The 20,186-nt window shown below is 39.6% G+C and overlaps 2 protein-coding genes across 5 annotated transcripts in view; one reads left to right on the plus strand and one right to left on the minus strand.

Moving 5' to 3' along the window:
- dnajc28 (DnaJ (Hsp40) homolog, subfamily C, member 28) overlaps window positions 1–367 on the minus strand; it is a 34,378-nt gene extending 34,011 nt beyond the window's left edge. Inside the window, exon 1 of the transcript XR_005639753.1 lies at window positions 344–367. The gene's annotated coding sequence lies outside the window, so the exon portion shown is untranslated. The remainder of the gene's footprint in view (window positions 1–343) is intronic.
- A 508-nt stretch (window positions 368–875) lies between these two features.
- The window catches only part of LOC120562342, a 34,719-nt gene continuing 15,408 nt past the window's right edge, over window positions 876–20,186 (plus strand). For 3 of the 4 annotated variants that reach the window (XR_005639746.1, XM_039806048.1, XM_039806047.1), the window contains exons 1-14: window positions 877–1,170; window positions 2,003–2,050; window positions 2,545–2,813; window positions 4,088–4,343; window positions 5,039–5,067; window positions 5,650–5,938; window positions 6,233–6,276; window positions 6,454–6,742; window positions 12,461–12,508; window positions 12,789–12,832; window positions 14,449–14,737; window positions 14,962–15,002; window positions 16,126–16,411; window positions 16,798–16,841. Coding sequence is in view for 3 of the 4 variants with exons in the window: in XM_039806048.1 (XP_039661982.1) it covers window positions 2,041–2,050; window positions 2,545–2,813; window positions 4,088–4,343; window positions 5,039–5,067; window positions 5,650–5,938; window positions 6,233–6,276; window positions 6,454–6,742; window positions 12,461–12,508; window positions 12,789–12,832; window positions 14,449–14,737; window positions 14,962–15,002; window positions 16,126–16,411; window positions 16,798–16,841 (1,938 nt within the window). In the remaining variant the exon portion in view is untranslated. Of the gene's footprint in view, window positions 1,171–2,002; window positions 2,051–2,544; window positions 2,814–4,087; window positions 4,344–5,038; window positions 5,068–5,649; window positions 5,939–6,232; window positions 6,277–6,453; window positions 6,743–12,460; window positions 12,509–12,788; window positions 12,833–14,448; window positions 14,738–14,961; window positions 15,003–16,125; window positions 16,412–16,797; window positions 16,842–20,186 lie in introns of all 4 variants that reach the window. The other variant, XM_039806049.1, reaches the window with a different exon arrangement.

Raw genomic sequence — 20,186 nt, forward strand, 5'->3', positions numbered from 1 at the left:
TGTTTTCCATTTATAAAAGCTGTTATAGATTCCTGTGATTCTCTGTGTGAGATTGGGTTGATGCTTTTGGGTTGCAGCTGATTACACTAAAATGACTACATCATCCCTTGTGTGTTTTGCAGTAGGCCTTCACTCCCATTGTTGGCTACTGTTTCTTAGCCAGACTGGAGAATTTTTCAGCCTTTTGATTTTTTGGAATCTGGGTTGATTGGGTTTGCTCGTGGATTTTTTTTTGTTGGGGGGGCTTTTCCTTTCCTTTTCCTTATTTTTACCACATTAATGCTGGTAGTACATTGTAACAAAGCTCACTAGATAATAACTTACTGTCACAAACAAAACATGCCTTTATTCAGGTGTATTTTCCTTTGACGTGCCAGGGGCGAGATCGCACGTTGTTCATTCACATCGATAACTGTTAGCTAGCTATATACAACTTGAGGTTAAGTTGTAGGCTAATCAAGAAGCTTCACTGCTAGCTTTTAGCCTACCATTACGACTTAAGAGGTTGGTAAAATAATTCAGAACAAGAAATTTTACTTCAACACACTGAACATTGAAAACTGAATGAAACCAGCCTGTGTATTAGCTACATTTGTGAATGTAAGTTAACGTTACATGACCTACAACTTTAAACCCTAGCTACAGAAAGCTAGGGTTTGGCTTGTTGTTGTTACCAATGGTTGTTACCAGAGAATGTCTAATAAGGGCAGAACTTCCACTCTCGGGAAAATTCCGGGTTGGTACAATGGGGCTTAATAGGGAGTGAGATAGGGAGTGAACAGGCTCTCCATAGACAGGCTCTGGTTGTTACATGCCGGAGCTTCTTCTTCTGAGCACTACTTCTTATCGCGTTTCTCTTCAGTTGTGTTGTATTACCGCTCTCTGTCGGCCGTCTGGCAATACCGTAGATACACCCCTCCATGCATGATGAAACCTCTTCCATGCAGCAATAAAACTGTTAAACTCGTTAATGGTTAATCCCGAGTACAACGCAACCACAGAGGAGGGCGGGAGGGAAGAACTATTCGAGGGTGTAGCCAAAGCCCGTCTACGTCTTATTAGAAAGGAGCATACTTCGACTCGAGTCCACCTAAACTAAATGGTTTTCCGCTATCACAACATTTGGACGGACTTCACTTATGACAGCTGAAGCTAAGCTGTTTTAAAGCGGTTTGTAAAACGGCACACGGTTAACTAGCTAATAATACAGTAACTATTGTGTTAATACCTTTCTAACGTCAGTAGTAAGCCTATGTGTGCAGCGGCTGTTTCTAAAGTTCTTTGACAAGCCAGTTTAAAATGATAAAGAATGAAACGGCAAAGACGACTTTACGATAGAGATAACGATACTGTTTGTATCACACACACAAACAGGAAGCCAATATTGTACTTTTTACACTTGACAGTTATTGAAATTACCTCGTAAATTCAGATTATCACAAAATATAAATTAACTAATGATTTGATGTCAATGAAGTTGCACACATAGAAGTAGTAGAAAGAGCATTTGAGGAGGCCTACCTAAGCTGCACTTTGCACGAACTGTATATGACTCTTTACTATATTCAGCATTTTGACAGACTGTTGATGTTTAAAAACTGTATAGTGACGTCACTACTTCTCAACATATACTGCGTTATAACTGATCACTGGATCCACAACACTATCTTGACCACAATTTATATTGCACTAACTGTACTCTGACTATTTACTACTTCTCAGCAATGTTAGACTGTCTATTTCATGTTATGTTATAACCATACCACTTTCGCATATCCATCGACACCTCACTTTGCGCCGGCTTTAACTGCCTACTTCTGTACCTTTGTAGCCTATTGTATTCTGTTTTCTTGTACTATGTTGAATGTGAAATATATGGTTAAATAAAAATTAAAAAAAATTGTTTGCTGTGTGTATGGAAAAACCCGTAGTATAAACACTTTTCAAAGAGACACTAAATCTGTCATTAATCATATTCAATTTTCCCTTCATTTTGTTTCAGCTGCGAGACCCTCGGTTGGAGCAACTGGTGTAAATACCATGGCAGACGGTGGGTGCACATAGTGGGATGTCTTCTTCTGAGTAAATGCCTTGTTCTTTACTTGTGATCAGTCACTTATCAGATTGTGTGGAAACTTAGAATCTGACTTTGAAACCTGACTATATTTAGAAAAGAGTTAACTTGTTCTAATCTAAATAGAGTACAGACTCAAGAAAGATAAGTGTTGGTTGCATTGGTTGGTTAAATAAATAGAGGTGCACCTTGTGAAATAGGTTAAAAGTCTCTTTGCTAAATACTGTGCAGCAGGCAGAATACATTTAGCAGAATCTTAAGTCCTTTTATTAGAAAATCCAAGTCATGAATTGTCTGTTTTTTGTATTTGATACATTTCAGTCATCTGTACTTTGAATAGCCTATAGAAAGCAGAAGTTGTAGCATCTTGTAACAAAATTTTTCTTTTCAAACATAAATGTATCTAGTTGGCTTCATGTTACCTTCAAATCCAGTCAGTCATTGTAGTATTGTTTTCCCTCTTTCCTCAGAAAAGCACTTTGTGGATAAACATAGAATCAAGCTGATCGAGAAAGTGAGCAACATTCCAGCCATTTTGGATGAGCTCCTTCGTGAAAATGTCATCCAACAAGAGACGTATGATAAAATCAGAGCTCTGCCTACCTCTCAGGACAAGATAAGGGAGCTCTTTAGTGGGCCTTTGGAAGCCAGTGGAGTTCAAGGAAAAGAGATGTTCTACAAAATCCTGAATAAACATGAGTCATATCTAATCAATGACCTCAAGACAACAGAAGTGCCAGTGAGTAAATCCTTATAGAAAGCAGTCTAATGGAAGTGTGTTTATTGTGGGTTGTGCCTCTTATATAATCACTGTTTTTGAGACTGAGTTGGTGAATACAATTGATAATCACATTTTAAGTGAATATGATATAAAGTTTATAATATTTTGTCAAACTTTGGGGGATGTTTCAAAAACTTCAAAGGAATCCTCTTCTGAAAAATGATATTTACCTGTCTCCTGTAGACTGTAGGACCGAAAACGTAGCTCTGAAAAGTTTATAGCTTGTTCCTTGGTGCAGGACAGCAGCTGTAGTGATAAGTTACAATGGATTCAAACCAAGAGTCAAACCAAAAAAACATCAATAAAAACTTAAATCACTACCGCTCCACTTGTGGAGAAGTATTTTTCATAAAGATGTTGCTGTGCCAATAAATCATTAAATATGCTTCTTCTGATGGAGCTTTGGAGCTGTAAGGAAGCACTAGTGCCACATGGAAATAGTGTATCCATGACATAAAGAAATTGACTGTTTTTAAGAAACTAATAGATCTTATAGATTAATGACAGAGAAATTAAAGGGAGACACATTTGACAAGGCATGCTATCCAACAATGGCTTATGGCTGCAACAACAAAACTGAGTGATCATATTAGGTTTATGTATCTACATTAATCTAATTTTATATTATTTTAAAATTTGCATATACAATAACATGTTTAGATTTGTATTGCCTGTCCAAATGTCAGCCCTTGTGTTGACATGACGATGTGATGTGTGTGAAGGCAGACTAATAAACTTGATTTCCTGGTGACAGAACTAAATTCTTTCAAGCTCTACTTTAAAGCTGAGGACTGCTGGAGAGATGAACACCTCCCAAATGATCTTACTTCGTTTGGTGTTTTAATGATGGTGGTGAAGAGCGCTGTCTAACATTTCGGCCCAAAATCTCCCATCCATAGGTGTCCCACTGAGTTGAAATTGGGTGACTGTGAAAGCCATAGTGTATGAGTCACATAATTTTAAACCATCCATTGACCCATGCCCTGTATTGAAGAATTCAGGTTTTTCCTTAACAGAACAAATAATTGTTTATAATATAATATTTATTATTTATTTTATAATATTCAATCACAGTGTGTAAGTTAATTTTGCTGATAAAAACAAGCAAAGCCACATGTCAATAACTCTGGAATAATGAAATGAAAATATCAGTTTCCAATCATGATAGTAGATCACATAAACATACATCCTATCCTGCATATACTATATGAAATGTCCTTTTAATCTTCCAGGTAGAACCAATGATGGCTAAGAAGCTGCTTTTTGAAACATTGAATGATTTGAGTTCAGAGGAGCTTCACACATTCAAGTCACTCTTTGAATCGGAGAAAGGTTTCCCACTCTCACCAAGGAGTCTACAGGACACAGTGGAGCTGATGGTGGAGACGTACAGCCATGAGTGTGTGGAGTTGACCAAAAAGGTTTTAAAGACGATGAACAGGACTGATCTGGTGCAGAGATTATCAGACATCAGCTCAGGGACCAAAGGTAAGGCAAATTAGACAGACATATGTGAAATTATGTATTGTAAAAATAAGAATGTATCAGCTGGGCTAAAAAAAAATTGATCAGATCTTGTGCATATTGCAATAACAAATATATTAAAAAAAATATGTTACTGTTATAGGGGGTTTAAGTTAGCCTGACAAGCCAGACCCACATCAAGATGTTGGGTCTGGGAACTCACCATTGACGGAGCTCAATCCGAGGGGCGGGATAAACAGTTTTCTTTCAAATTCCCTCTGCACGTAATAGGATAGCACTACAACCAGGCAGAGCAATGAAGAAGGAAGAGAAACTAGTTGATAGATTAAACTTTAAACTTTTGCCATATCCGGTCGGCAAAACTCCGAACACATCTTCCTTTTTTAAGAATGATTTCTGTGCCGTTCTTTGTTCTTTTCTAAAACAAAAGCTTAACTCCAAGTCTTCCAGAAGACCGCTGTTCCCAGCAGCAGCTGAAGCCATAAGCCCACCCACCGACTATACACAATGTGATTGGCCTGACCAGATTTTGTTTTTTCCAGCTCGCTCCCTAGTGGCAGCAAATTAAATTTGCTGCCACTAGGATGCGTCTAGATTTCTAGGCTAGGTTTAAGTGTCACTTTGGGATTAAATATTGTAATATAAATGTTAAGAGAATAAATGACTAATAGGTTGTTTTCTATTTCTTTTCTCCTCAGAGAAACAGCAGCCTTCACTGATCCAGAGAGTGAGTAATGTCACATCACTCTGACTTTACACACTTTTACTTAGTAGATGAAGACTGAAAATCATCTTCATCCTGAAATTATTGTTGATGATACAAATCAAATATATTATATTTGATACAAATCAAAATAATAATATAGTTTCTTCTCTTGATTTGTTTTATTACTTTGACAGTGAGAGAAATTCACAATATTTTAAAAACAGAAAAATAAAACTAATTGTAACAACAACAATAATAATAATTGGTGTGTTTCTTTGTATATTGGATATCGAATATGTGCTATATATACAGTATATAGAAATTGTGCAACTGGTTAAACAGAATCTCTGTTGTAAATCAAGAGGCTCATCGCATTTTTTGTAGTAGTAGTCTCTGAAAGAGATACACCCAGGAAGTAAAATTATAGTCACAATACTGTTTATAAAAATAAAATACTTAAGATTAAAGAGAATCACCTTGATGTTACTCAAGAAATGCACACAAATACACATGAGGTGCATAAGATCAATTGGACAAATATTATTAATTACATCATCACCTTGTGCACTTTTGCCCAATTAACATTTCCTCTGAATTTACCAGGTGGAAACGATGACGTCTGTTATAGAGCTGCTTTTGGAAACACTGAAAGAGTTGAGACACAGAGAGCTCCAGAAGTTTAAGAAGGTCCTTGTGAATCAAACTGACTTCCACAGATATTTCTCAGACACCCCATCGATGCAGCGGGGGTCAACAGACAGACAGGCCGTAGTGTTTTTACTGGTGGAGATCTACGGCCAACAGTCTGTGGAGAAGACCAAGGAGGTTTTAAAGAATATGGAGAGGACTGATCTGGTGCAGAAGTTGTCACACAGCAGCTCAGCACCCAAAAGTAAGAAAATAAAGTCAAAGCCAAAACATCTGTCGTTTATCTTGTTTTCTTTACATTATCAGTACTGATTTATAATTACATAAAATGTAGAGAAAATAGACATTTTAAAAGACATAATTTGGTGTACAAAATATATTTAATGACTAACTTAAAAAATATTTTGGGAGAGCAAAATATCTGAAATGATACTGCTGATTAGGTTTAAGTGTATTTCTATGTTGACATCTTTGTATTGTGTGTTGTTTTTTAAACAGTAATGCCACATGCTGTTAACTTTCTTTCCTTTCTCCTCAGAAAAACACTCTGTGGATGAATACCTGTCTGCACTGATCCACAAAGTGAGCAAAGTCATATCTGTCTGACCATGCAGAGGGCAGCTTTTATTCAATAAGTTTCAGGTTTACAATCATATCAAACATAACCAAAACTGAGATGCCCCCATCATTTGCACAGTGAAAGTTACAGCCTGGAAATAATTGAAAATCTTCTCTATGAACATATTTGTAATTTTCCAGGTGGCAACAATGAGTGCTGTTAAAGAGCTGCTCTTGGAAACGCTCAGAGGTTTGAGTTCCGAGGAGCTAGAGAAATTCAAGTGGTTGCTGCAGTTAACGTTCTTCCAGAGGAGAGTTCCAAAATACTCATCGAGACAACTGCAGTGGACTGACACGGCAGACAAACTGGTGGATGTAATGCTGGAGATCTATGGTCAACAGGCTGTGGAGATGACCAGGGAGGTTTTAATGGAGATGAAGAGGACTGATCTGGTGCAGATGTTGTCAGAGACCATCTCAGGAACCAAAGGTAAGATATAGAAGACAACTGTCACATTAATACATAATGACTATATGGTTAGAAAATCAGCAGCTTATTGCATAAAGCAATGCAAGAACACCACGTAGGGGGGCCATGACAGCAAACATACCAAAGGGTTGAATCAACACCTCTCAAACAGTCTCAACAAAAACGTAACAATGTAAGCTTCAGAGAGGTAGTTGTCCCTCGTCTTATTTTGTAAAATTAATATTTAATTTTTGAAGTGGCAAATTAAACTAATTCCATTTACTGGTGCATAATAACAAATAAAACTAGAACTGCAAGCAGTTATGACGGGTCCAAGCCACCGATGCCAGTCGCCACCGACGCCCCGGGGAGCGCACGAAAGCGGAAACCAAAGCCTGATGGTGGGGAGGTAAACGTCAGTAAATATCAAGAGGTGTGAGCCGCAAGGTCTGCGGAAGAGGTGTATAAAGTACTAGAGACCCATACTTGAGTAAAAGTACAAGTGCTCTATCAAAAAAGTGACTTGAGTAGAAGTTGAAGTGCTCTTTAAAGGAACACGCCGACTTATTGGGAATTTAGCTTATTCACCGTAACCCCCAGAGTAAGACAAGTCGATACCTACCCTTCTCATCTCCGTGCGTGCTGTAACGCTGTCTGACGGCTCCAGCATTAGCTTAGCCTAGCACAGATCACTGCAGACCAAGGTTATTATAGTTTAGCATTTTTCATTAGTTTTTTAATTTTTATTTCGTTTTGACTTTTTTTTTCAAATTCAGTTTAGTTTTAATTAGTTTTTAAAGCGGGTTTGCTAGTTTAGTTTATTTTTTATTTTTTGAAAATTTTTAGTTTTAGTTTAGTTTTTATTAGTTTTAGTCTTTTTTTGTAATATGGGTTATTTGTTGGGGCCAAGATTCAAAAAGGTCTGAAAAAAGTATTGTGTCAATCATCACATACTCTTCACCTACTTCATACCTAGAGATTGGCATGATTTTAATGTCAGTTAGCCTAATAGCTGGTTTGATTTGCATTGAGAGATGATTCCAAAGGCCAAAGGAACTTTATCAGGATGCATAGTATCCTGGATCCATGAAATAACTGGCCTTTAAAAATAAACATCTGCCTGCCTCTATGGGAATTTAACATAGGGGTGTACTCACTTTTGTTGCCAGCGGTTTAGACATTAATGGCTGTGTGTTGAGTTATTTTGTGGGGACAGCACATTTACACTGTTATACAAGCTATACACTTAATACTTTACATTGTAGCAAAGTGTAATTTCTTCAGTGTTGTCCCATTAAAAGATATAATGAAATATTTACTAAAATGTGAGGGGTGTACTCAATTTTGTGAGATACTGTATGTAAACAGTCTACGCAAGACGCAGCAGTAAGTGCAAAATGTGTTAGTAACTGTACCAGGAAAAAACCTTAATAGCCATCAGACTAAAGAAGACAGACATAAACAGGTGTTTTGAACTTTGGTTCGAGTAAAGTGGCGAACTTTTTGAAGTCAATCGACTCCCACAGTTGTGTAACTAGACATCCCAGTATCAATACACATATTAACCCACGCTTCCTCACGCTTTTAGTGTTCATGCGTATTTACTAACCAGCAGCTATCGGGTCGCCGGTGAAAGCCCTCCTGTAGTGTTCTCTGTCCTGCGGTTGTCTCCGTCATACTGCCTGGCCCTGTATCTATTCATCCATGCCCTGTACCGGGGTTATATTAGCTTCTGTTTCGGGGGGAAGGGGGCTTTGCATTCTACTTGCCCTGTCACTGCTTGTTAAGGTAAGCTAGGTTAGCCTCCTTGTGCACGCTTCTCAAATGTACTTTCAAATTCGTGGGATTTTTCCCTTAATTGTCCACTTATTTTACCACCTTCCACTGCGAGGCATTTGATTATGACTGTGTCAGATAAAAGATCTGACACAGTCATAATCAAATAGGACTCTGCCGCTTTCTTCCGACTTTCAGTACCACTATGATGCCAGGCGAGGGCATGGGCGAGGGGCACGGACATGTTGTGTTCAATTTGATGTGGAATGTCGGAATTTCTGGGTTCCCAGTCGGAAACTAATATGTCTACGGCATAGACTGAATAAAACAGGTCTATGTTCGGAAATGTCAACTCTGAAAGATCTAACGTTATTTGCTCTGTGAGAGACATTGACAAAGACGAAAACTAAGGACATTTACATAATTTTTTTTTATTTTAGTTAGTTTTGCAGACATTACAGTTTTAGTTTAGTTATCGGTTTTTTGTAATGCCTCGTTTTTATTTTTATTTCAGTTAACGACAATGTTTTTCCCACCTAGTTTTTGTTGTTTTGTTCACGATTATAACCTTGCTGCAAAAATAACTAAATATAAAGAGTACAAACTTACATCGTCACTGACTTCTGAATGGGAAACCGTAATGAAAAGAAACACGACACAATCTCTGGGATTTAATTTTTATAATTATCGTACGTAACTTACGTAGCCGTAACTACACACGTAACCTACAGAGTCTCCGTAGCATGAGGAATTCACAACAGTAACAAGTAAAAATTTATCGGAGTAAAAGTATTAAACTCATCGAAAATATGTACTCAAGTAAAAATCAAAAGTAGGAGAAAAAAATAATACTCCAGTAGAGTACAGATACAGCTTTTTAGTACTTAAGTACAGTAGTAAAGTAGTTCTACTTCGTTACTCTACAGGTCTGGTCTGCGGTACATTGCCGTTGCAAATGTACCGGTTTAAAAGTTTACCTCCATGCATATACAGACTACCTTCACCAATACAAAAACACCCTAAACACTGCGCGGTCCTACTACCAATCACAGGTCATACACTCCGGCTCCAACAACCCCAAGACACTCTTCTCTACAGTAAACAAACTTCTTAACCCCCCGACCACAGCGGACAGCAGAGAGAAATGAGAGAGTGACTGAGAGGGTAGAGGCAGGTGTGGTGGTTGAAGGAGCAGGTGAGGTGGTCAGGTTGTTGTAAATGGTGTTATAGGTGCCGATTTATGTTTTCCTCCGTGGGTGCTCACAGGTGCACGCCCTCGGCGGGCCGCCGCCCATCCATTAACCCAGAAACAGTGACTTTGCGCCCCACGGGCTGCCTGCCGCAGAGCCCCGCGGGCTGCCTGCCGCGGAGCCCCACGGAGCTCAGTCAGGGCAGCAGCATTTGGTTGTCCAGTAACGCAGAAACTGACTTTGCACTGGCTCTGTGCCCGAGTAGCAGTGCTTCGGCTGTAGCCTACTTCCACCCAATATAGTCCCAAGTCAATATCTGCCTAGGAAATCGTCTAGTCTTAATCTGCATTGCTATTTTTACTCGTTGTGAATAAGCAGGCCAAAAGAAGTAATTAGGTTTTGTTGTTGTTGGGTCACTTTTACTCACAACATGCTAACGGCAACAAAGGATTCCATTCATTACGCTAAGCTAAGCTAGCGGCGCCGCCGGACTAAGACAATACATGCACTGAGACAAAAATGCGTTTGCCCACTAAGGCTGGGATACCCAACCTGAGCCCGACGGGTCCCGACGGTACCCGACGGGCTGGGCCGGGTTCGGACGGATATGTAGAAATGATGGACGGGTTCGGACGGGTTCGGGACCGGGTTCGGGACGGGTTCGGGACGGGTTCGGGACGGGCTCGGACGGTCACATCAGCGCGGTAGCCTAAGGCATTGGACATTTAAAATTTTAAACAGCTTATTATGTAATGGGCCTGTTTCACTTGATGCAAATGTTCGTTTTTGTGATTAAAATAAATTTAAAATATTAACCTAACATCCGTCTTCCTGTGTGCAGAAACACGTGCATATCAGGCAGACTGCATGCCACAGCGCATTGAGCGCTCAGAGCGCAACGATGGAAGATGTTAAAAAGAAGTTGGCCTCAGGACATTTTAAAACCACCGAAAATGAAGGAAAGTCTACTGTGTGGAAGTATTTCCACATAGTTGTCTAGGCATATGTTAATTTTATTTCAATTATATGATTGGGCCTCTTGTGTGCGCCTATGTTAACGTGCGCTTGTTGCCCCGTGTGCGCGCTCACTGTGCTGATGCGCTCATCTGTTGACATTTCTGAATGCCTTCCTTACAGCTGCTTAATAAAAGCTTTCCACACAAACACACATAGCTTACATGTGTCATTAGTATGAGAAAAAATTAGATTTTAACGGTGTCGAGCTTGATGCCTGTCAGGCTCGGGCCGGGTTCGGTCACGGTTCTGTCGGACGCGGGCCAGGCTCGGACAGAAAAATTCGGCCCGATCCCACCCCTATTGCCCACCTATATAAATATAGAGGAGACGGTGAATAACCCTATTTCAACAAACGGAAGCATATTCCTTTAACATTGATTGAGTAAAAAGGCCATATCTCGTCTATGTTGACTATAGCGCCCCCTTAAGGCCGATCTTTACCAAATTTGGTAGAGAGCATCGTAGTGGGATGTTGAACAAGGAACTCAAGTTATTTGCTGATAACATTTAATTTGGCCGAGAAATGATATGATATGTGTGTGGTAGCTAGCTATGAAAATTTGTTTGGTCGTCAAATGCGCATACTTTAACGTAGCAAATTCTTTTTAATAACATTTGGTCAGGTCTATCTGCAGATGCTATTTACCAGGTTTCATGCAGATCGGTTGCATGGCCTAGGAGGAGTTCGAAAAAGTTGGTATTGTGCGATATTGCGAAAAATGTTTAAGTGGAAATGGCCGTGGCCTATATCATGTGATTCAGCTTGATTCAAGGAACACGTGGATGTAAGGATTTCTAATGTGCGATGTGTAATGTGGGAGTTAAAGGCAAAAAAAAAAAAAAACATTGAGAAAATTTGGAAGTGGGTCAATTGTTGCGCCTGAGGTTCTTGCGGAGTTTTGGACCAGTCCTGAAAATGGTACCCACCTCAACATGTACGGTTTAGGCTGTAGTCAGAGTTTTATGTGGAGAAGAACAATGGAGGAAAATAATAAACATTAGGGTTCCACAGCCCTGCTGTGCGAACAGCGTAGCTTTGCTACCGCTGGTTCTTCCAGACTCGGGCTTGGACCCTATATATGAACTTAGACAAAGATTACTTCAGAGGTGAATGTTTTGGATTTCAAATTTAAAGTAAAGCTTTTCTGAGGGGTTAATGAATCTGCTGACTTTGGGCCTTTTTGTAAATGTGTTTTTAAAAGTCTCTAAACATCTTTTCTTTAAAATCATTCTTTTTATTGGGCCACATATTCTTGTTTGTTTTTTGATCCACTGAATTTGTGCATTTTAAGCTCATTAATATCAGTCTTGTATTGTATAGGCTCCAATAGGAATTTGGCCAATGTTGTGTACATAATTTCACATGAATCAGTTGAAATGCCTTTTGTAAAGCTTTGATTTCACGTATACTACACTGCACTAAGGAGTCAGATAGACAATGTATGAGGTAGATTATGACAGTGTTTTCTCACTGATTCCCTCTGTGATCTCGGTAACCACGGCTTCCTCTTGCCTTCAGTCCACACAGCTGAAATTGAATTTGTAAAAACTACTGAAAAACTGGTAAACTGGAAACTGGCCAGCGGCAGGGTGACCGAATGTCTAACTTTGAGGAATATTAAGTTGTATTATATGTTGTTCTGAAATAACCAATAATAATAGATTTTATAAATAATACATTTTATTCTCAGGATTCAGTATTATATTCAGGACAATTCTATTATTACAATTACAGTTGTCATTTAATGTGTTGCAGCTGCAGGATCATCAGCTGAGGAATTGGGTGTGAGTACCACAGAGAAAGGTATGTGCCCTATAACAAAATATCAAAGTTAAAATACTAATAATATAGAACAATAAACAATAAATATTATTCCTTCAACTAAGAATAAAGTTCCCTCAAAGCCCTGTAGTTATCTACATTGTTTAATAGCAAGTAAGACAGTTTCATCAAGTGAAACCTATTTTTAAGATATTAAGTAGATTTTATGTACATTTTGCGATTTATCCTTTACACTATAATTGTTATAGTCTGACAGTGTCAATGATGTTAAATCAATCATTTATATTTCCTATATTTTTAGAGAAAGACTTTGTAGATGAACACTGTCCTGCATTGATCCCGAAGGTGAGAATGTCACACCTGTCTGACTGGTAACTAAAGCTGAAACAAACAGAAACAATTAGCTGATCAACAGAAAATAAATCCTATTTTAATAATAATAATAATTAATCATAATAATTAATCGTTAAAGCACTATCTTCTAGCACAAATGCCAAATACTGTTAGGATCTTCTGCTTTTCTCTGTTTTTGTACCATTGTAAACTTAATATCTTTGGGTTTTGGGCTGTTAGCCAGACAAACCAAGACATTAGAAGATGTCACTTTGGGATGGGTATATTTAACCATTTTCTGACATTTAATAGACCAAATAATTACTGGAAAAATTATTATCAAATTAAATCACAATAAGTTTACATGTATAAATTAAGATATGTATATTAAGTGTTTCCCACAGATTAGGAAGCAACTTGTGGCGGTGGGTGGGTGTCGCCCCATGTCACTGGGGAGAGAGACACACGCACGCAGTTGGATTCTGTCCTCATCTCCTACTTCAGTGCCTAACGAATCTGTCTCTTTCTTTCCCCTGTCTTTCACTGGTTGAAGCCTGAAAATACTGTAAAACAAATTAATAACATAACTAATTCCACTGGTCACACTGTTGAGCTCTGTTTCAGACTGATACCTCCGGTTCAGGCTGGTCCTCATCCTCAACACGTGCCTTTTTCAGTCGCGGAAAATACTTTTCAATAGCCTACTTATCTGGATTGAAGCAGCAAACATTCAGTGTAGGCTAAGAGTAAAAAATTACATAACATTATTTATAATACGTTTATTTGATTCACAGCTGCTACATATAGTGTTTTGACCTCGACAACAAAACTGAATTTTACTGCAAACTTGCGACTAGTTAACTTTCTAAAGCAGGCGCAATCGCTTGTTTGCTAAGAGTCAGGTCGATGATTGTGAATGTGTGATTGTGTAAAGGTGTTCACGAGATAGATACCAACCTTTTGTGAACTTGTGAATTTCGCCAGCCGTCTTCTCTCCTTGATGGAGACGGACGCTGTGTGCACAGTGGGATCGATGGTGTTTTAAGCATCCAACGTCGCCTTACAGGCACTAACCCTCACCGTAACCTTAAACATAACCATTGCCTGGAAGGTGATGTTTGGGGGTTAAAAAACCCAAACACCGCATGGTGGGAGGAGCTGTGTGTGTGTGTGTGTGTGTGTGTGTGTGTGTGTGTGTGTGTGTGTGTGTGTGTGTGTGTGTGTGTGTGTGTGTGTGTGTGCGCGTATGTGAGCGAGACACAAGTGACAGAGAGACGGAGGAGAGCAGGGAAAGGAAATGCAGAAGAACGTATTTTACCATTTAAAAAAATAATAATAACGAAACGCAATGTGCGGCGGCCGGTGTTGATAGAGAGGCGGACCGCCACACAATAGTCTATGTGTGGGAAACACTGATATTTGCACAAGCAGTTTGTAAAACTGTTAGTATGTGATCCATTGGACAAATATTACCATTTGTTGTATCTTCACCTTGTGTGATATAACTGATGTACTCTGACCACATCCACATTTCTAAAACACAGACATTGATGAGATCTGAACAGAAAAATCATCCCAGCTGAGAAATTGCACTTTTGCCCAATTAACATTTCCTCTGAATTTACCAGGTGGAAACGATGGCATCTGTTATAGAGCTGCTTTTGGAAACACTGAAAGAGTTGAGAGACGGAGAGCTCCAGAAGTTCATGATGCTCCTCGTGAGTCAAACTGACTTCCGTAGACATTTCTCAGTCCCCCTATGGATGCTGCTGGAGTCAACAGACAAGCAGTCCATAGTGTTTTCAGTGGTGCTGATCTGTGGCCAACAGTCTGTGGAGAAGACGAAGGAGGTTTTAATGGAGATGAAGAGGACTGATCTGGTGCAGAAGTTGTCAGACAGCAGCTCAGCACCCAAAAGTAAGACAATAAACAAAACAAAACATGTTCATACAACTCGTTCTTAACATGTCTCATACTTTTCCTAAGCTACGTAATAATATTATTCTCTTTACATTATAAATAATAAGATTTATAATGTAGAGAAAAGAAGACACATCATCTGGTGTAGAAAATATATTTTATGATGTTAATTGTCAGATGTAAGATCACTCACTCATGACTTTTACCACTTTTCTCCTCAGAGAAACACTCAGATGAACACCGACCTGCACTGATCCAGAGAGTGAGTAATGTTACATCTGTCACACTTTAAACAGCAGTTTTCATGATGAACAGATGCAGGTGAAAAACTATCATCTTAAACATTTTAAATAATGATGCGACCCAAACTTATAATTTATTTATTTATTCACACAGAACTGAAGCTGCATTCAGGTTGACTCCTTTAGCAGTAAAAGTAAATGTAAAGTCAGAATTCTGACTTTAATCATTTATTATAGACACTTAGAACTCAAATACATTTTTCACCTGTGGCCCTAATCCTCTTCTGTATTTCTGACTTTTTTTAACAATAAAAAGAACTTTAAAAGTTTAAACATCAAAGAAACATATATTGATAATACTTTAAACCATTTTTAAAGCATTAAACAAATTCTAAAACATAAAATAATGAAGATAATTCCTTTGAGCCACCATGACTCATTCAGCCCAGTGTCACGGCAGTTCGTGAAATGGTCACATTATTGAATCTATTGATTTGTGTTCAGGACACGTTCATGTTGTTATTTTCGTGTGGTGAGCATGAATTTTAAAGTAATGTATTTCAGTGGGAAGCATATTTCGTGATCACAGAACGATTACGGTATCAAGAAGCCGAAAATCCGCGCAGGGAGGTTGGTTGGGGTGGTGGATGGGTCAAACAACACAGGACTTTCAACCCGGAGACCGGGGATCTCGTCCCGCGCATTGCAGTTCCTTTCCATGTTATTCCCTTACTAACCACAACCGTCCCTTTGTTGTCGTCATCTCCTGCGTGTGACGGTTCCTTTCCCCGTTCTTCTTTTCCTAGCCACCGTTGTTGTGGCCGGCGTGTAGCGTTTAATTTCCCAATTGTCGCGTGCCACAGAGCAGCCCAGTGTCACTGCAGTCTGTGAAATGGTCACGTTCGAAAATCGTGACCTGTACACGAAATAAACGTGAAAATCGTGACCTGTACACGAATCAATAAATCAAAATAACATGACCATTTCACAAACTGGCGTGAGACTGGGTTGGACTCATTTTAGTGTGTTTGAAAAGAGTTGCAGCCTGTAAATTAAAACAAAACAAATAACCAATTTAAAGGAAATAAAGGGAGTCATCTTTTTATTTTTCCCATTATTGATTATTATTATTGTTTATTTCAGGTCGCAACAAAAGCAGCTGTTAAACAGCTGCTTTTGGAAACTCTGAATGATTTGAATAACGAGGAGCTCTGGGAATTCAAGCAGTCCCTGAAGTGGATTTCCTTCCAGAAGAACCTCCCAGACATCTCATGGATGTTGAGTGACCCAGAATACAGAGCAGAGATAGTGGATCTGATGTTGGAGATTTACGGCCAGCAGTCTGTGGAGATGATCAGGGATGTGTTCATGAAAATGAACCGGACTGATCTGGTGCAGAGGCTGTCAAAGCCCAGCTCAGGACTCAAAGGTAAGACAGAAAAGACAAAACTGTAGCATTACATAATCTCACGTCTCATAAATATCTAATAAATACATTTTATAATTCATAAAATAACAATCTAAATCAGCTTGAGTACAAACATCACCAATGTGAAATATAAAAACACTGGGAGCAGGGATCACTAAATCATTAATTAAATCAACAACAGTCACAAATTCTCAACTTACTGTAATTTGTTACAAGGCTTTTGTGTTGTAAATGCTTTAGATTGTGAATGTGTTTAAGATTTGATGTGAATTTCTTTTCTTTTATTTCCTTTTTAAAGCAGCTGAGATTTATTAAAGTCGATTGGACTCTCTTGGTTAAAGTAGATTATAACCCTCTGAGTCATTTTAAATGTCTTTTCTCCTCAGAGAAACACTCTGTGGATGAACATGGACCTGCACTGTCAAAGAGAGTGAGTCTGACTTTACACATTACAGCTTTCATTCAATAGATGCAGGTTGAAAATCCCAACCACATCTATCTATAATTGCAGAAACGTCTTTCTGTCTGTGTGTGTGTGTGTGTGTTATGCGCATATCTCTTGAATCGTTAGTCCGATGGATTTCAAACTTGACAGGTGTCTTGCTATGGGCACGCGTAAGTGCAGTGCCAAGTTGTAGGTAAAAGATGGTTTTTCACCTGCACACATTGGCTTTTGCCACTCTAGCTGCTGGCCACTCCCCCTCTCACACTGAGTGAGCAGTGAGCAGGACCAGAGACAGAGAGAGAGCAGCGCAGCTTTGGCAGCTAAAATGTGACATAAACCTCAGACCCACAAAAATGTGCAAAGTAGCACTACTTTGGACCGTCTTTGACTTTGAATAAACAAACGACAATTCCCGAATTTAAGGACGTTTCAGAATCCCACACATGCAAAGCACAACCAGACAACAAGTGCAGACAGAGCGTGATGTCACTTATAGGCAGGCTATCTATCTTATAAAGCGAGACGTATCTATATGTGTGTCCGTGTTTGGGGGGGAAGGTAACCTGCACATCAGTGCCTCTGACTCTTTTCCTGCTATTCTGTTTTATTGCTGTGAGCTGGCAGAACATAATGTAGCCTAATCTCAGAGATTATTCCTTCAGAGTGCTGTGCAATGTGAGAAAATCTCAGAGCTGAACTGGGCAGACAGCTTACATCAGATTTCATCAGGCTCACCCTTGGTTGGGTTAATTAAGTCGCCAAAATACCCCCCGCAAATCAAATCCCCTACTTCACCGTTAACTGTCAAGCCACTAAACCTGTATGGAAATGAACAACTATTCTGGAATGTTAAATTTGTTAACGATCCGACAAGAGACATCTCTCTCTCTCTCTCTCTCTCTCTCTCTCTCTCTCTCTCTCTCTCTCTCTCTCTCTCTCTCTCTCTCTCTGTGTGTGCACGCACACACACACACACACACAGTCCGGTTCTGGTGGTTGATGAACGCAGATATGTGCTGTTTAGCTCTCATAATGGGCAGGGTGGGTAGCACACTGCCATGAGTCCATGACGCTAATGTCTGATTACATTTTAATTGTGATATATTCTGTGATTACATTCTGATTCTGCATTGTTCTCTGTCAGGTAAATATAGAAGCACAATGTCTTCCTCCATAGGCACCGATTTATGTTTTCCTCCGTGGGTGCTCACGGGCGCATGCCTTTAAAAAAAAAAAAGTAGTCAAAAAATGTTTGCATTTCAGAACCTTAGGAAACGAACAGTGGCCGATAGGCTACAAACACACTATTAACTCGATAATAAAGCTGTAAAGTTTCAACTCAGGACAGTGCCACTTCTCACAAATACAGATAGGATTGGAGATGAGAAGTTTAACTGACCAACTACCGCTGACCTGATGGAGCACCACGACCGGCAGCTCGCGGTGCTCTGTATCCAGCGCACAGTCACCTATTCTGGGGTAACTAGACCACCAACTACCGCTGACCAGTGTTGCCACAGTTACTTTGAAAAAGTAACTTAGTTACTTTACAGATTACTTGATTATAAAAGTAATTTAGTTACTTTACAGATTACTTGATTTTAAAAGTAACAAAGTTAGATTACAAGTTACTTTATTAATTACATTCAGCAACTGCCGACAACACCCCCACTGCCTCAACATAAAAACGACAACCGGTTTACTGTGAGGCAGCTCGGCGTTGCCAGTAGTAGGGATCTGGTTTATTATGGCACAAAAGAGAGCGAGTCAGCCGTGTTTAAGGGCAGCATTTCCGCTACAACATAGGCCTACTGCCCGACCAACTTCTTCAACTCTCCCCCACTTACTGGTTTTGCACCGAAGTCCAGCTTTTGTTGTTTGGGTGGTGGGGGGCCTCCTCTCTGCTTCGCACCACCTGGTGGGACTTGCTCACAGTTTGACTGCAGTGCTGCGACTCCAAATATTTCTTCAAATTTGACGTAGTGTTTTTGTAGCTAGATAGCACTTTGTCGCCACCAGCACAGAGTGTAGCCTACAACGAAACTTAATATTGCCGTCTTTAGCTGACACAAACTCAAAATAGGGACTGTATTTCCAGCTATAAAACGCACATCTCTCCCCTCCCTCCATTGTTGTTTACGTTTGTGTCGCTGCGTGGTACACGTGAACTGTCCACATGCTGAAAATGTGACTTGTCGCATACGTGACTTCACTCCCCGAGATGCAAGAAGAAAGCAAAAATATATATTTTTACTAAGGAAAATGACAAAAATAGTAACACACAGTGACTTGGATAAGTAACTTTAATCTGATTACTGGTTTGGAAATAGTAACGCGTTAGATTACTCGTTACTGAAAAAAATGGTCAGATTAGAGTAACGTGTTACAAGTAACACGTTACGTGGCATCACTGCCGCTGACCTAACGAGCACCACGACCGGCCGCTCGCGGTGCTCTGTATCTAGTGTGCAGTAACCGATCCTGGGGTATCGACCGCGATCAGCTTCGTGGGAAATTTAGAACTCTCTGCACTGGTGGTGGATGTCGTTGATGCACTTGCATCATTAGGTTTTCTTTTTTTAATAACAAATCTGTCCATTTAATTCTCACTCTGATTACCTAACGCATATGCATGCACTGTGAGGGGGATGGAGGCTTTGGTTTTCATCCAAGAAACGCTGTGATTGGTGGATAGGATATGGAGCAGGGCACTGACAGCAACATAACCAATCACATTATGACAGACACTCCACTTAGCACCAATTCCAATGTCTAATTTTAAATTAATGTCTGGCACACGTGGGTGCTCAGCAGGTGCTCGGTGTTTTCCGTGGGTGCTCAAACTCCGGAGCACCCACAGTATCGGTGCCTATGTCTTCCTCTGATGTAGACGTAGCCTACACTAAGTCAATCGATAGTAGGCTATACAGTGGAGTTGCATATTAAGTGGTTTAGGGTCCTTCTGTAAGTCATTTTGGGGTACACTTTGGTTTTGCAAGGTTTGCCGAAGAAAAGAACTAAGCCTTGTGGTGACGACTGCACTGAAAAAGAAAAAAGAGTATACTAAAGCTTCTGTAACTATGGGGAATGAAACCTCCATGTGAAGCATCAGGACCCATTGTTGGTGAGATGAACCAGAAATATGGACCGAACTGCTTGAGACATTTTGCAGAAATGGACATATTTCTGATTATTTCTTTGATACGGGTGTGACAATAGATTTTGTTATGTTAGATCAGGTGGTAGTAATCAGTTTACAGGGATTTAAGAGTAAAAGAATGAAGGGAATCATCTTTTGCTTTGATGTTGTTAAAGAAATGAATACACATA

The sequence above is a fragment of the Perca fluviatilis genome, chromosome 7, assembly GCF_010015445.1.
Source record: "Perca fluviatilis chromosome 7, GENO_Pfluv_1.0, whole genome shotgun sequence".
In the NCBI taxonomy this organism is placed as follows: domain Eukaryota; kingdom Metazoa; phylum Chordata; class Actinopteri; order Perciformes; family Percidae; genus Perca; species Perca fluviatilis.